Source organism: Rhyacophila brunnea, unplaced genomic scaffold, assembly GCF_057557595.1.
Source record: "Rhyacophila brunnea isolate RB1 unplaced genomic scaffold, BYU_Rbru_1.0 scaffold_20, whole genome shotgun sequence".
Lineage (NCBI taxonomy): Eukaryota > Metazoa > Arthropoda > Insecta > Trichoptera > Rhyacophilidae > Rhyacophila > Rhyacophila brunnea.
The window spans coordinates 3881629-3898921 of NW_028232860.1; the positions used below are offsets into that span (position 1 = coordinate 3881629).

Here is a 17293-nt window from a genome sequence, read left to right on the forward strand (position 1 = left end):
GCTATTTCTGTCTAGCTCACGTGTCTTTTTCTTTTCTAAACGGGTCCCAATTAAACCTATTTACTAAGTAATTTTGGTCACCGTTTTAAGTGGATTCACTTTAAGAAGTATGTTTTCGGTACCAATTACCCACGGAAAGCGAGGACCCCCTGTATATATGTCATACTTATTGGTCAACTCGCAATACTCGTTTTATTCTATCAGTAAACATTATCAAATATCGTTTGCTTGGTTTCAGGTATTTTATAAGAGAAAAGCTTGGAGTTAAATTTGTGGAAGCCCCTCCGGTGAAGTTTGCTAAATCTTTTGAAGAAACCAGCCCTTCCACTCCTGTATTCTTCATATTATCTCCCGGCGTGGACCCTTTGAAGGTTAAAATAAAAAAATATTACTAGAGTGCGAAAATTATAAGTGCCTTGGCCGCTGCCGTGCCGCTGCGATATATTATGAAAGGATTGTCAGCATTGTAGTTCACGAAATGGCCATGCTTCACGTTAAACTTGCCGCAGTCTAGTGTATTTTTACAAATCAGAAATAATGATATTGAACAATTTTTTATGCAGAAAAAAGATTATTATATGGAAGAGCTGTAATGTAATGTCATAATATATTCATGTGGTATTATGAAAACCTGTTTGTTTATGTGATTGTTTCACTTCTACTACTACACTACTGTCATTAATGTAGTGTTAAAAAGAATAGAAAGAATATGATTTGATTTCTGTATATATGTGGCGATCATGCTACTCTCCATTAAATTAGTGACATACTGTAGATTTTGTTATTAAAACAAAACATTAGCAATAATAATTGTCATTGTTTCCTCAATCATAACTAGATCGGTAGTATGTACCGCATTTAATATAAATAAGAAGAACAATCTATAAACTAACACTCCACTCATAGAGTCCGTCACGAGACGTAGGTATTGCTACTGTCACAAGTTCTTCACTCGACATAGTACATCCGTTATTCCACTCGAATCAAGTCTCTCAGTGCATACTTATAATTATTAATCTCTTGATTATATCGATCTCACAAGTACATAATTACCTCGCAATTATAATCTCACGTCATCATCCTTATTATTGTATTCAGTGTATCCTTGTATCAAACAATAAACCCACATCTCAACAACCAAGCAACAACGATACTTCGTCTACCACAACCTTATCATACCTCCAAATATATTATACCTTCATGAACAAATGGCAGTGTGTTTTTTATTGGGTCACAGGTTCGAACCCGCGTCTAGCAAATTCAGATACTTTTATTTTAGATGGATTGTAGAATCTATATTATAGAGGTCAGTGGCGAATTCAAATATCATGAAATACCCTCGGTTTATTTAATATGTACATACTAAAGGTTATACGTCTTAACTATTTATTCAGGAAAGGATGATTTATATATTATTACATTGATATGTTGCCATCTATTAAACTGGAAAAAATTAATTGATAATTGATGCTATTTTAGGATGTAGAGAAATTGGGGCATCAGCTAGGCTTCACAACGGATAATGAAAACTTCCATATTGTGTCATTGGGGCAAGGGCAGGAGCTCGTGGCTGAGAGGGCCATGGACATAGCCTCCAAAAAAGGCCACTGGGTTATCTTGCAGAATGTCCACCTCGTGTCGAAGTGGCTCACCACCCTCGAGAAGAAAATTGAACAGTTCAGTGAAGGGAGCCATGAAAATTACAGGTAATTTATACTCAATCAATACCCATACCCATATAGGCCGGACTGGCCATGAGAATCATGAGAATAAATTGAGTGTTTAAAATTTTTCAATTCAATTTCAATACAATAGTGAGTTTTAATGATATATTCTAAATATAGCTGGAGCCTAAATCTAATATATAAAAATTAATATTTGTTTGTTTGTGAGTTTGTTTGTTTGTTTGTTCGTATAGTATGCACTGCCATACCGTTCATCCGATTGCGATAAAACTTTGTTAACTTATTGCTTGCACTTCCGTGAAGAGTATAGACTATATCTTATATAAAAATGAATGTCTGTCTGTCTTTCTGTCTGTCCCGTATGCGTTCCTATACCATTCATCCGATTGCGATGAAATTTTGGTAAGTGGTTGTATGCACACCCGCAAAGGTTTCTGAAATAGAAAAATCATCATCTTCTTCTTCTTCTTCTTCATCATTCTATTTTCTTTTATTCGTATGGTTCTTATACCATTCATCCGATTGCGACAAAACTTTCGTCAGTTATTGTACACACACCCGCAAAGGTTTCTAAATTAGAAAAACCATCTTCTTCTACTTATTCTTCATTATATCTTCTTTTATTCGTATGGTTCCTGTACCATTCATCCGATTGCGATGAAATCTTCGTCAGTTGTTGTGGAAACACCCGCAAAGGTTTCTGAATAAGTACAACTATCTTCTTCTTCTTCTTCTTCTTCTTCTTCTTCTTCTTCATCATTCTATCTTCTTTTATTTGTATGGTCCCTATACCATTCATCCGATTGCGATGAAACTTTCGTTAGTGGTTGTGCCAACACCTGCGAAGGTTTCTGAATTAGTACAACCATCTTCTTCTTCTTCTTCATTATATCTTCTTTTATTCGTATGGTTCCTACACTAATCATCCGATTGCGATGAAACCTTCGTCAGTTGTTGTGGTAACACCCGCAAACGTTTCTGAATAAGTACAATAATCTCCTTCTTCTTCTTCTCCATCATTATATCTTCTTTTATTTGTATCGTCCCTATACCATTCATCCGATTGCGATGAAACCTTCGTCAGTTGTTGTGGTAACACCCGCAAACGTTTCTGAATAAGTACAATAATCTCCTTCTTTTTCTTCTTCTTCATCATTCTATCTTCTTTTATTAGTATGGTCCCTATACCATTCATCCGATTGCGATGAAACTTTCGTTAGTGGTTGTGCCAACACCTGCGAAGGTTTCTGAATTAGTACAACCATCTTCTTCTTCTTCTTCATTATATTGATACACCCCTGTTACAGGCGGGCTTCTCCCGGTGTAAAATAATCATTTAGTAGCTATAAGTCGAAACGTAACCCTGACCTCTAGAAACCGCTTCATAAAACATCTAATCTGATTCCTTGCTCAACCACGTAAGTATTTTTTATTCATAAGTAAAGGCCTTCGTCCGGTGTGTGAAAATCGCATATTGGGCGGAGGTGTAATTAAGATACATTTAATTTAATTTAAAAAGTATAAATGATGATGGATGAAAGCGATAATTTTAAGACTAAATATAAGTACTTATTCAAATCTAATAAATTTTGCCGGCAACGTTGAAGTCTCCGCGCGCCTGCGCCGAGGTGGTCCTCGTGATTCGTCAAATCGAAAGGATCACGCGATAAAATTTGGCCAATCACGAGAGTCCTTTTTGTAGAATGGCGTGGGTACGCGAAGTTTAAAAAAAAAAAAAAGTTAGTGACTGACGACTGTAACTGTAAAAAACTACAAAATAACCTTGTCAAACTCAAGATTAAAATATATACCTAATACCAAGTTACGCACAAGAAAGTCCTAGTGTTTTATTTAACCACAAACATAAATATATCGTTCCTTTTTTTTTGTGAATCCGGGGTTCGATGGACACCTGAGCTAGCCGCTGGAACCCCGGGTATCTCAATATCTTCTTTTATTCGTATGGTTCCTACACTAATCATCCGATTGCAATGAAACCTTCGTCAGTTGTTGTGGTAACACCCGCAAAGGTTTCTGAATTAGTACAACTATCTTCTTCTTTTATTTTATATTCTTCTATTCGTATGTGTTTCTATTCTATTCATCCGATTGCAATAAAACTTTCGTCAATAATTGTGCCAAAACCCGCAAAGGTTTCTGAATTAGAATAACCATCTCCTTCTTCTTCTATTTTATCTTCTTTTATTCGCAATGAAACTTTGGTGAGTTGTCGTCATCATCTTCTTCTTCTATTCGTATGTGTTCCTATAACATTCATCCGATTGCGATGAAACTTTTGTCAGTTGTTGTGCGCACACCCGCGAAGGTTTCTAAATTAGTATTATATAAAATAAAACGTTTATTGTTTGTTTGTTCCATGCAATTTTGATTTTTTTTACTATATATTAATATCATTAATATCGTTTGCATATTTTGGATTCGATTTTAATTTAGTGGTCTTTTGTTTGACCTTTACTCCTATTAGAATTATTTTCATATTGCCATATCGTATATCACAGATATTTTAATATTAAAAAAATAATTACCTCTTATTATTTTTTAAATATCTAAGATAAATATAACCACGAAGCGACCCTGTGCGAAGCCGGGTACTTCAGCTAGTATAATATAAAAAGGTTACTAAGCCTAAAAATAAAATTAGCCGTAAGTAATTTTGCATTGTGGATTAATTAGTGGTAAACTTTACACGGTTGTTGCCTGCATCTTTCAAAACAACAACCATTTCAACACAAGTGTCGCTCATTCAATCAGTCGATTCCGTGAATTATCAAATGTATAGATGATCCATGATCTATTCTGGGTCGGAACCGTTTCCTCGTGTCAAGCCCATCAGGAACCATTAGCGAGGGGTGCAAGACTAGTCAATGCGCTCCCCAAAGTCATAGACATTTTCAGTGACATGCTATGTATTTTATTTTTCTGTATAAAACTGTATTGTTTTTATTATTATATTATATTTTCTTCTCTCTTGTGAGAGTAATATTTGTTATATTGTAAATCTCATTTTGTGAACCTCTTGAATTTAGGTTTGTTATGTCCACAATGTTATTCAATGGCTACCTATTCAACCACATTAAAAATGTTGTGAAATCGTCATCAAATATTGTAAAAACACTTCCTCTAGTTTTATCTAGTCCAAATCTTTTTAATATTATGTTTATTTTTTTATTGCGACAGGCTATTTTTGAGTGCTGAACCGGCAGCGTCCGCAGAATATCATATTATCCCTCAAGGAATCCTTGAATCGGCAATCAAAATTACCAACGAACCACCGACCGGTATGCAGGCTAACTTACATAAGGTCTGTATCTATCACATCTTATACTAACTTACTTAGTGTGTCCAGAATTAGCTTAGATATTTTATTCTAAAATAACGGTAGTGAGATCAGTCCCCTTCAGCAGGTCCTCTTCATTGCATCGTAGAGCAGTTTCTTTCCTACGACAGTTCAGAGAAAGAGTTGAGGGGTGCGAAATGAGCATCCACAAAGATTGTCACTGTCCCACCCAAAGGTCCATTGATATCTACAGACAATCAACGTGCCAGACACGTAACACAGCAGACAGTAGTTTCGATAGTACTCACGCTGCATTCGCATGAAAGATATCATCAAAATATTCTGAACCTTAATTGAAACATGTTTACCGATCTGAATATCTTTTGTCTTTGGCACGTTGGATGTTTGTCGCCATAAATGGACCATAATACTAGCAGAACAGCACAAATAATATAATCTTTAATTAACTACTTTTTTATTCAACGAATAATTCACAAGATTTAAGAATTTAACATTCTAATTATTGAACATACATAATTTTTGAAAACACTTCTGAGAAAATATATTATAACCAATAGAAAACATCTTTTTGAAAAAAGCAACCGCAGGAATCAAACCTGCATCTCTCGGGTTTCGCGCCCACGCACATAGACCACTATGCTAAATTATGACAAATTTTAACTAATGGCTCTTATAATACTCTCTGAAGCGCTTTCTAAATTGAGCTAATATTGGCCATCGGCTTTTGTATTTTAAATCAAAGTAGGTACACTGAACTCCCCATTTACACGGTAGATAGGTTCCACGCGATACCGTGTTAAAAAAACATGTAAAAAATGTATACACTAAAATACTTTAAAAAATCAAAAGTAACAAAAATTATTCACCATGTTTTAACACATTCTGGCCAAATTGGTATCCAACATGCATTGCTTTGCACCGTGTTATTTCGAAATCGTGTAAAAAGGGAGTTCAGTGTATTATTTTAATTACTAACCCACGTCACGGATCACTCCAAGATATTTTAGTGTTGTAGCTTCCCTTGAACTTGCTAATAATTTTTAATTAATTACTTAATTAATTAATATATTTTATCAGAAGTGTTTACAAAAATTATGTATGTTCAATAATATAATCTTAGAATATAATGCAATTTTCTATGTTTCTTTCCAGGCTCTTGATAATTTTTCTCAAGACACGTTGGAGATGTGTTCGAAAGAAGCGGAATTCAAAGGGATTCTCTTTGCCTTGTGCTATTTTCACGCGGTGGTTGCCGAGAGAAGAAAATTTGGACCCCAAGGCTGGAATAGGTAATGGATACTTCAGATAACTACTTTTTTTGCTGCGATTCTTGAAATGCAGGTTGCAACTTTCTAGTTTTTATCTACTACGTGTTAACCAGGATGCATATAATTATAGTTGCGTATAGGTAGGCTTACCATAGTTATGAAACTCTAAACCGGGACAGGAACGGGATATAAGTATGGCAAAGAAACTAATAATTTAACCGTCAAAAATTGTTTTATTATTAAAAAAGATCAATGCAGGTATACTGCAGCAGAAATTAAAATTATTTTATATATTTATTGTACCAGTCGTGAACGGAAAGGAATGAACTTTTTTCGTACCCTTCCCCACCGTCTCATCACATATACGCTACTGCGGTTAATCTTGACAATTTATTATTGATAATCGACGTATGGTGAGCTTACATATAGGCATAGCTATTTGCATGTTGATTAACTGCGCTATATTAACAACTTGTTGTTTTTAGAAACTATCCGTTTAATCTCGGCGACTTGATGATAAGCGTGTACGTTTTGTACAATTATCTGGAGAACAACTCTAGAGTGCCGTGGGAGGACCTCCGCTATCTTTTTGGAGAAATTATGTACGGTGGACACATTACGGATGACTGGGACCGCCGCCTCTGTAGGACTTATCTCAGTGAATACATGCAGCCAGAACTGGTGAGCAGAAATTTGGTATCATTCACACATTTTGTTTATTTTTCAGTATGACAAAGCTTCTCTACTAGGCGGAACTTAAATTTTACTGAAGTGTTGCCGAAAAGAAAGGAATTTGTTTATATTAGCTCCAATTCATTTCATTTCATTGTAGCAAACTTCACTATGCATCTGTCAAAAACTGCATCCTTTTCAATCAAATTTTAACACAATTTCAGATTTGCCATAAATAGTTAATTCCATAAATTCTTGTTCATTATAAACATATGACATAAGCGTGAAGTTTGATAGTTTTGACAGACAATATGATGTAATTGAAGCGACGTTGAGCGAGAGAAAACGACGCAATAATCTTTATGTACATAATTCATATATAATTTGAAAACATCTCAATGCATATACACACTAGAAAAAATCGTTTTGTAGAAAAAAACGACACCCGACGTGATCACTGATGTCCATTCGATAGGTTTATCTGTACCTGACTATTCATGTTTCCAGATAGATGCAGAACTTGCTCTCGCTCCGGGCTTCATGGCTCCTCCAAACTCTGACTTCATCAGCTACCATTCTTACATAGACGAATATATGCCGGGAGAGACTCCTTACTTGTACGGTCTGCACCCCAATGCTGAGATCGGTGTGCTAACCACGCTTTCTGAGCAGTTATTTAAGACCGTTTTTGAAATGCAACCGAGAGATACCGGTGCACAGGGTGGAAGTGGGCTTTCCAGAGATGAAAAGGTATAGTAATGATTTAGTTTTGAGATTACAATGTTATATTCTAATTTACAATAGCTCTCCCAATTGGTATTACCAATGGCAGGTCAGTTATGCACCTCTGAAGAACAAAAAACTCATGCTCCTGATTTCTAAGATAGTTTATATCTAAGATAAGGGACACTCAAAAATGCCAGAATTCTCATTTACACATCAGAAGTCGGAAGAAACGTAACCAATCTCTTTTTTAGTCTACAGTATGCAAGCATAATATTATCTAAGAGAAAGTTAGTTGAATATTGAATAATATTCTTACAACCTCATAAAATTTCTTTTGAACCCTCCACTATAAGGCCGAAGTTGAACTGATACGGGACCAAATAATCCACGCACTCCCAAGCCTGATTCAAACTAAGGAATTATAAAGAAATGTTGATACCGTAACAGCCACGAAGAGACCCAGGATGTACTGCAAGATAAAGCTAGAATATTTGTTGTACCTTGTTACAAATTCTTCTTCTTTTCTTTTGACCATGTCCGATCCTAATAGGATCATATGGGCCTCCACAAGGTGGAGGTTTGTTTTAACAGATTTTGGTTTTACAAGAAATGTGTGTTAGCTACTTGCTAATAGATTTCAATTGACTTCAAACACAAATTGAAAAAAAATATGTGAATTTGCCAGACCCAGGATTCGAACCTGGGAGCCATGACATTATGAGCTGACGCGTAAGCCGTGCGGCCATCGTAGGCAACAAATGGTAACCATTAACATAATTATGGTCATTACAACAGGTTTAGTTAATAAAACAGATTTTATTATCGTAATTTAAATTGTTTATTAATTTTATGATTTTAGGTGAAAGCAGTTCTCGAAGACATATTGGATAAGGTACCAGAACAATTTAACGTCCAAGAGTTGATGTCGAAAGTCGAAGAGAGAACTCCATTTATCATCGTAGCCTTCCAGGAATGTGAGAGGATGAATATCTTGATGGGTGAAATCAGGCGATCACTTAAGGAATTGGAACTTGGTTTGAAGGTACATACCTCAGATTAGAAAGAAGACTCTTCTGCTGTGGGTATAAATGTATTTTTTACCCACAGCCGCATTTAAGTCAGGGTTCTACTAGCTTGTGTCAGGATATCATGATTTTTTTTTATAATGAAGGTTTTCAGTAATTAACTTATTAATAAAATCAATAAGCATTTTGAATGCTTAACTTAGTCAGATATTCGCGTGATAGTTATTGATGTTGTTTTTTAAATAAAAATTACATTTATTGTAGGTAACAAATCATTACAAAATAATTATTATTAACTAGAAAAAATTACCAGGTGGCAGCGCCACCTGTCAACATTATTAGCTGTGGCTTAGTTCTGCAGCAGAAATTATTTTTAGAAAGAAATTATTTGAAATTACATTTAAAGATTTCAGAGGTATACTTGTATCATTTTCACAGACATTTTCAAAAATATACATATTTTCAAAATGTTTCATATTGTGACACCATATTATTTCATTATACATTTCCGTCAATCTATCACAAATTTGTCATTTAATTTACTTTCTATATACTCGATATGCTAGTACTACTGCACTGTAAGCATCTGTCAAACTATTATAAGAGTGTCCTATCATATGTTTTCTTTCAATACAATTCCTTTATTTGCGTGTCAGTTTAATTTTTAAATCTAAAATTTACGTTTATGTGTATGTTTTCTCTCACCTTACCCCTTTTAATACATCTTCTCCCTGTCTCGCTCTTTCTTACACATTAACAAATGTTTTTTCTCATGCGTTACAGACATAGAGTTAGATAGATAAATTGAGATAAATGTATAACAATTTTGGTTTGCCATTATTACACCAGATGTGAGGTAAAAATGTTTATTATTTTATTCCCCTGTCATATCTAATGTGTCAGATAAGGGTTCCTTCACCCTAAAAAAAATTTGGAAATAACTATTCTAAGTGGATGAAACTGGTCCTTAGTACTAAGTACATAATATATTTTTCATTTCAATTAATATAATGTCTTGACAGTTAACACTATTTATCACTGTTTGCATTCACCTGTGTTAAGTATTTTTACAATTCTTTTTGTTAGAACTGCAAGATGGAGTATTCTGACGAGGAATAAAGCCAAGCTTTTTTATCAATTAATATGCTGAGAATAAATGTATGTCAAAATCAACAGGGAGAACTAACAATCACATCGGAGATGGAAGACCTCGAGAAGTGTCTGTTTATGGACCATGTGCCGCCTCGCTGGACCCACCGAGCTTACCCTTCACAACTGGGACTAGCAGCATGGTTCGTTGATCTCTGCGTCAGACTTGCTGAACTGGAAAGTTGGTCGGGGGATTTCTCAGTAAGTTGCATTATTACGTTACATAAATGTGGGTTTTCCAGGTTCCCTTCTTATAGGATATTCACTCATATATATCGCGTATTCCATGAGAATCATCATCAATACCCGGGGATGACAAAATGTTATGTGAAGGCGTCTTCATTCTCCTTTCACTCTTCTCGGACCCTAATTTTTACGTACTTCCGCAGGCTTAATTGATAAAAGCACTCACCCGACTTGCGACAGATATGTATTTGAATCTCACTCGATCAAAGATGTTTTCATAATTTTCTAATAGGTGTATTTCTGATGCTGTATTTATGTATTCTCAATCAAGAATGTTACAATGGTTTTTAAAACAAAGTTTTTTTGTTAATGTTACAATATTTATATTCATAATCAGTAACAATAATATTATTATGAACATAAATAATTTAAACATTGTAGAATTAAGAACAGACCTTTACTGATTATTAAAAAAATGTCATAATATCAATACTATCGACCGAAGGTACTTGATGAAATTTGAATTTAAATTCTAATGGATTTAAGTTTTGTACTATTCCATTTGAGTCGTTTTTTGCGATCCGGGTTTCGCCTTTCGGCATCTTCAGGCACTGCAAGTGTATTATTATTGATAATATAGGGGGTTTTTTTCCACCACTTCAACTATTCTTAATTTGTTTGTTATATTTTTTTTTTTATTGTGACCCTTGACTTGATAGGAAGATAATGGAGTTTTTACCTACTTTATTGTATTGATTTGTTATACAAATTAAAGTGTACACAGTGCCTGAAGATGCCGAAAGACAAAACCTAGATCGCAAAAAACCACTCAAATGGAATGGTACAAAACTTAAATCCATAAGAAAAAATGGTATGTTCTTACATCTCGTAAATAATATACTCATTATATTTTTTTGTTTTTCAGCTTCCCGCTGTGGTGTGGCTAGGTGGTTTCTTCAACCCTCAGTCATTCTTGACAGCCATAATGCAGCAGACGGCTCGTAAAAACGAATGGCCCCTGGATAAAATGTGCCTTAATTGTGAAGTCACCAAAAAACATCGTGATGAATTTGTGTAAGCTTTGTTTTAAATTAATTTTATTGAGAATGTTGTGTCTCGTAGCATAGCGACACCAGAAACAGAAAAGCAATGCCTGTTTGATGATCCTCATTAAATGTGTTAGGTGTAGAAAACTAATAGAAAGTTTTATTATGTCTCATGAGGTCCTTTGATCGGAAAGTGTTCACTATATAAACCGGAGTTTCTCAAGCTTTTTGGATTGCCACACACCTTATTAGAACTTATATTTCTTCAAAGCCCCTCTATAAAATCAGCTAAAAATGATATATTGATAATTAAATTTGTAAAATATATTTACAATTGGATGTTCTTTCCTCTATACACGCAGAATAATATATCACAACTTAGTAGAATGTATCACAACTTAAAAACACATAAAATGACATATATGTATTGGCATAAAATCAAAAGATATTGTAGCGTATTGGTATGTTTTATGTTCTTCTTTTATACACAATTATGCGAGACAGTTGATCCAACTATGGAAAAAAGATAGTACTTCTCCCTACATATTTTATTGGTTGGAGTATATGTAATTACATTTTGCTAGTATGATAACTTGGTTACATTACAATTGAATAAGGGGTACATACGCTTTTTACTATTTGATTCTGGTGCCATAATGTCACCCATATGATGACTAAATCGACAGTGTATTTTGAATGAAAATTAGATTTAATTGCTAATTGCTAATTCTTTCTATTTGGTTAGGTTAGAATGATTCCTGAATGTCCTTAATTTATTCTCCTGATAGATTCAGAATCGGCTGTAAGGGCAATGTATGTGGTATCAGAGTAACGTAGAATATGCGTATTTCTCAGGACACCCCCGAGAGAAGGTGCGTACGTGCATGGTCTTTATATGGAGGGAGCTAGGTGGGATTCTGACGTCGGCAGCATTGTAGAATCTAAACTGAAGGAACTCTTTCCAATGATGCCTGTCATTTACATCAAAGCCGTGACCCAGGATAAGCAAGAGGTCAGAAACATTTACGAGTGCCCCGTATACAAAATCAGGTATGGAAAAAAATGAAAGATTTTCAAATACATATTACAGTAAAACACCGTTAATGCGAACACGTTTACTTCGAAATTTTTAACAATTTTACAAAATTCTAGTTTTAATGTTTTTTTGCCATACATTTTATATTTCGTAATTCGATTTTTTTTCGATTAACTGTACCGTTGATTTCAAATTAGCTAGGTTTTACTGTATAATAAGTCTTATTTAAACTTTCAATTAATATGTCAATATTTCACAAGTTTTTGATACCATTATTTTTACTGTGTGTTACCATTGATCCATGGTGGTCTGTTGCCAGAATTTTCATCTCTTAACCCATGAGTGCAGGTTCAAATCTTGCATTTGGTAAAAATTACATGTTGTTTTTTAATGTGCTTGATCTAGAGCAAGGACCCAATGGGTATCAAACTCATAAAAATCAGTTTATATACTTAGTCTCCACTCTATGGACGATGTTATGGACCGAAATGGTTATATAGGTACCTTTTATACCATTACGGCCCAATATTTTGAGCTGAAAGTCAAATTTGTGTCATGTCGCACCGTGAGTGTAAAACCAAGGCAACTGCAAATTTTTCAATTTCATGAACTTGATAATGTAAAAGTGAAGTAACTGAAAGAACATGCAATATAATATGTAGATATAAACTAAATATTATATATATTTTTTTTTAGAAACTATTTGTCCTAACAAAACGAAGACTTCAAACCTTAATATATCCAAAATATGTCTTTTGCAGATGCCTTGGTTTTACACTCACGGTGCGATGTGTCTATCTGACAATGTGTAGTATTTTAATCTATATTTGTATACAAAATTGGCGAAAATATATTATAATTTATTTTTATATTGGAATATTTATTCCAGAATGCGAGGGCCGACATTTGTGTGGACCTTCAATCTCAGATCGAAGGAGAAGTCTGCAAAATGGACTTTGGCGGGTGTCTGTCTTCTATTAGGGATATAATCAATATTGAATGTTATCAATTAATATCAATCTTTTACTCATAGTGATAATAATTAACGTCTCTCCATTTTTATTAAGAAGTATTGTTAAATTTACCTAAAGGGAAATAATAAGACAATAATATGACAACATTAACATTGGTATATCATATTTCTCTTTGAGAGATTCTTAATTTTGCTTACCTATATCATTTATATTGCACTTTTACTTTTTCTAATTTAAAAAGTGCAATATAAATGATATATTAAGTAAGCAAAATTGAGAATTTCTCAAAGAGAAATATGATATTCTCAATGTTAATGTTGTCATATTATTGTCTTTTATTGATAGAGAGAACTATTTTAAATCTCTGGATGTTAATTATTGTGACATTTATGCATGTTATATCTTGCACCGGTCTATTTATCTTTCACACTAATAAACTGTTATTAAGTTTCATATTTTATAACACTGTTTGGTCATATATCAGTGACGAAGGGTGGAGGTAAGCTGTGGAGATCCAACATAAATAGTGCATACGAAAGTCAGATAACAAAAAGTATTTTTAATAAACTATTTCTTTTATTCAACGAATAAGACAAAAGATTTCAGAATGTAACATTCTATATACTGAATATACATAATTTGAAAACATCTCATGCATACACACTAGAAAAAATCATTTAGTAGAAAAAAATACGACACCCGACGGGACTTGAACCTGTATTCGGGCCAGTATGCTTTTCCAATTAAGCTACGGGAATCTTAATGAATCATGACAATTTTAACTAGTACTTGTTACATGAAATGCTTATCGAATTGCGTTATAATGTTGGCTATCGGTTTTAGTACATTAAATTAAGGTAGGTAACAATTAATTCCTTAATTACTAACTGACGTCGCGGATCACTCCATTATCTAGTTTTTATAACGTACTTAACTTGCTAATAATTTTAATAAACTGTTTCTTTTATTATTCTGTATAATGCCATACTCTGACCCATACACAAATTAAAAATCAATATGTGTACTTGCCACACCCAGGATTCGAACCTGGGACCCACGACGTTATAGATCGACGCTTATGCTGCACGGCCATCATAGACTTGCTAATAATTGAATAAACTATTTCTTTTATCCAACGAATAATTCACAAGATTTGTAAATGTAACATTCTATATATTGAACATACATAATTATTTAAATCCTGCCTGAACCAAATCACAGTAGATAGAAGTATGTTTTTAATCTTTTATCAATTAGAATTTAATTGAATTTAAAAAAAAACAACAAACAGCATCTGCATTTGTATTCTTAGTTCAATGAAAACAAATACATTGGTGTGACTGACAAAGTGTGCACTATTTTTGTCAAATCTCCACAGCCTATTTGCACTCTTTGCCACTGGGTTATACATATTCAGACATATTATAATATATTAGTGTAGTTGGTTATTCTGTATAATTTAATTTATTTGTATATTTATTTTTATAACTTTGTATTTTTTGTATGTTTTTAATGACATAATACCCCATCGGCTGTTACCATTAAAAATGCACTGGTTTGTTATTAATGTTGTTATAAATAATGTAAATGTTAAAATATTATGTAAAAGATTGAATAAGTTTGTTGAAATATTTATTCAATGAAAATACAACTCATTAAAAATAAATACACTTTCAATCTACACAAATTTACATTAAACCTTACCTATAAAAATATTCAATAAATGGCGACATCTATCTAATCAAGGATTTATTGCAGTAGGTATACTAATATTATTTTTTTATATTATCATATTATATTAATATATTATTGGATATCCGGTTTTAATTTTCCTACATACCTATATTATCATGTCATTTTATATTATTTTTTATATCGTCGGTGTAACTGCAATACTGGAAAAGAGCCAATTAAAAAACATGTTTTTTACCAGATTCTGTTAAAAATAAGAAAACACATTCCATTGATGTACTTATTCAAATTTAGAATCAACTAAAAGTTGTTATAAGCTTGAAATAGTGCTTATGCACCGGCTAGACGGCAGCGGCTTGCCTGCGCGATATAGACTTTTACAGCGCTTTTGTTGCTGTCCATACGCACAGACTTCCCGATGCACGGTTTGCACAGGTAAGATTATCGTAAATTATGAGTGTCTAGCCGGCGCTTTAGTAATCATGTATTATATGGGATTACTTGAAAACAATGGCGCGATGAATGGGTGCCCGTTTATGATGTCGTGGGCTCCAAATTCAAACCCCCTCAGTAAATTCAGATGTAGTTTTCGATGTGTGTTTAGATATTGTAAATGGCTAAAATCCATTTCCCGTAAAAAAATCTGTTAAGAAACTTCTTCGTGAGGCAGCCAATGAAAAAAAAAACAGCAAAGCAATTCCGTGTAGTAACAAAGTTATTTGTCTACAAAAATGGTTCATTCGGAGTATGCAGTTTACACTGACGATATCATAATTTTTTTTTATAAAAGAAAAAATCTGTGAAAAAATTTTGGGGAAAAATCAAGATATTCCTTAGATGAATATTAGGTATAACATGTCATGGTATTTATGGTAAAATGATTGACCAATGGAGTGAGTACAAATGGGTTATTAAAATTGTTTTGGTATTGTTTTGTTACACTGTTCAACAATAGTCTCTCCATAGCTCCTAGAAAAAGTAATTAGAAATAATTACAAGATAAAAAGAACGTTTTATATACACCGTTTTTAAATTTTCTGTTGAATTATTATGCTCAATATGTTCAAACTTGTACTTGATATGAAGTAAATAAAAAACAAACAAACAAACAAACAAATATAGAATACTGAATAGTAACGCACGTATATATTAATAATTTAGTTGCTAGGACCCCTTAGCAACCAATAATAGTCTTTTACTTTTTACGGATTTTTCTGAAATAACTTCCATACAAAACAGAATTAACTGAAAATGAATTCAATTCTGCTTAAAGATGGCTAAAAGTATTAAAATAATGCATTGGCATTGTGTTCTGATATATTTTAAAAGTTTCAAATGTCTAGCTAGTCGGGAAGTTGGTTAAAAATCGATTGCAAGATTTGTACTGGACAAACAACCACCGGACAAACAAGAATATGAGCTAATAAAAACGTTGTAAAATTGTTGAATTGTTCAATATATAATATTATCGTATTTGGAGTAGTACCCATCTTTGAAGCCGTGGGTTTAAATCTCGCATCTGATAAAAATCACATATTGTGTGTTTGATCCAGAGCAAGAACCCCATGGCTAAAAACTATTCCTCGTAAAAAGGTCTTAATATAACCTCCACTCCACAGAGGCTCATTTTTTGCTGTTCAGATACAAAAATGGTGATTTACTTTTCTTATTTGAATTTTGAAAATAAAACACTGACCAGAATTAATAGCAACATTAAAATTATATTTTATTTTTATTTTTTTATTATAATATGATTTAAATTCTCTTTAGATAACATGTAAGTAGGAATGGTCCCATGGAAGTACCATGATTTAAATAAAAATGGGTATGTCAACTATTATATTAACAGTAATTAAGTTAACAATCAATCAGGTTAACTTTGTCTATTGGACTAACCTTGGCCCACGAACTATCAACTATTAGGAGACCTCATTTCATATGAATATTGAAGCAATATCAAAGCAACCACTATTACATTTACGGCAATGTTTAATTAGATACAATCCACCAATAATTAGAAAGATATAACAGTGATAGTGACATCTCTTAACTTGTTGACCGCGGAGCATTTAATTACCACACTAATTTAAATAACATGCTAATTATATCGAATGGCCAATTAATGAGGGCACAACAGGTGTGCCGTCTACATGGAGAGGATTAAACATCCTTAGGCCAGCGTTTCTTAACCTATGGGTTGCGACCCAAAATTGTGTCGATTGGTATTTTTAGTGGGTCGCGAAATATTCTCAGCAACACAATATTCTTGTATTGAATACAATATTCTGGCAACACTGTTTAACGTTGGCGTTTCACGGGATCGTAGTGGTCAAAACTAATAATTTATTTCAAGACGACGTTCTCCTCTCTGTTTCTCTGTTACCATTCTGCTTATATTAATTTATTCTACCCACAAAGGCAAAACTCTTGAATACAAAGAAGTATTTTTAGAGATATGTTTCATCTGCATTAATGATCGCGAAGTAGACAAGCCACAGTATGTACTATGTTGTGA

The 17293-nt window shown here is 33.3% G+C and overlaps 1 protein-coding gene across 1 annotated transcript in view; it reads left to right on the forward strand.

Annotated features, from left to right (window-relative positions):
• LOC147071096 (dynein beta chain, ciliary-like) overlaps nucleotides 1-14053 on the forward strand; it is a 103559-nt gene extending 89506 nt beyond the window's left edge. Inside the window, exons 71-81 of the mRNA XM_085948683.1 lie at nucleotides 239-371; nucleotides 1480-1706; nucleotides 4884-5007; nucleotides 6157-6293; nucleotides 6758-6953; nucleotides 7452-7694; nucleotides 8530-8712; nucleotides 9872-10045; nucleotides 10956-11104; nucleotides 11932-12126; nucleotides 13002-14053. Coding sequence (XP_085804809.1) covers nucleotides 239-371; nucleotides 1480-1706; nucleotides 4884-5007; nucleotides 6157-6293; nucleotides 6758-6953; nucleotides 7452-7694; nucleotides 8530-8712; nucleotides 9872-10045; nucleotides 10956-11104; nucleotides 11932-12126; nucleotides 13002-13101 — 1861 coding nt within the window. The 3' untranslated portion in view covers nucleotides 13102-14053. The remainder of the gene's footprint in view (nucleotides 1-238; nucleotides 372-1479; nucleotides 1707-4883; nucleotides 5008-6156; nucleotides 6294-6757; nucleotides 6954-7451; nucleotides 7695-8529; nucleotides 8713-9871; nucleotides 10046-10955; nucleotides 11105-11931; nucleotides 12127-13001) is intronic.
• The last annotated feature ends 3240 nt before the right edge of the window (nucleotides 14054-17293 follow it).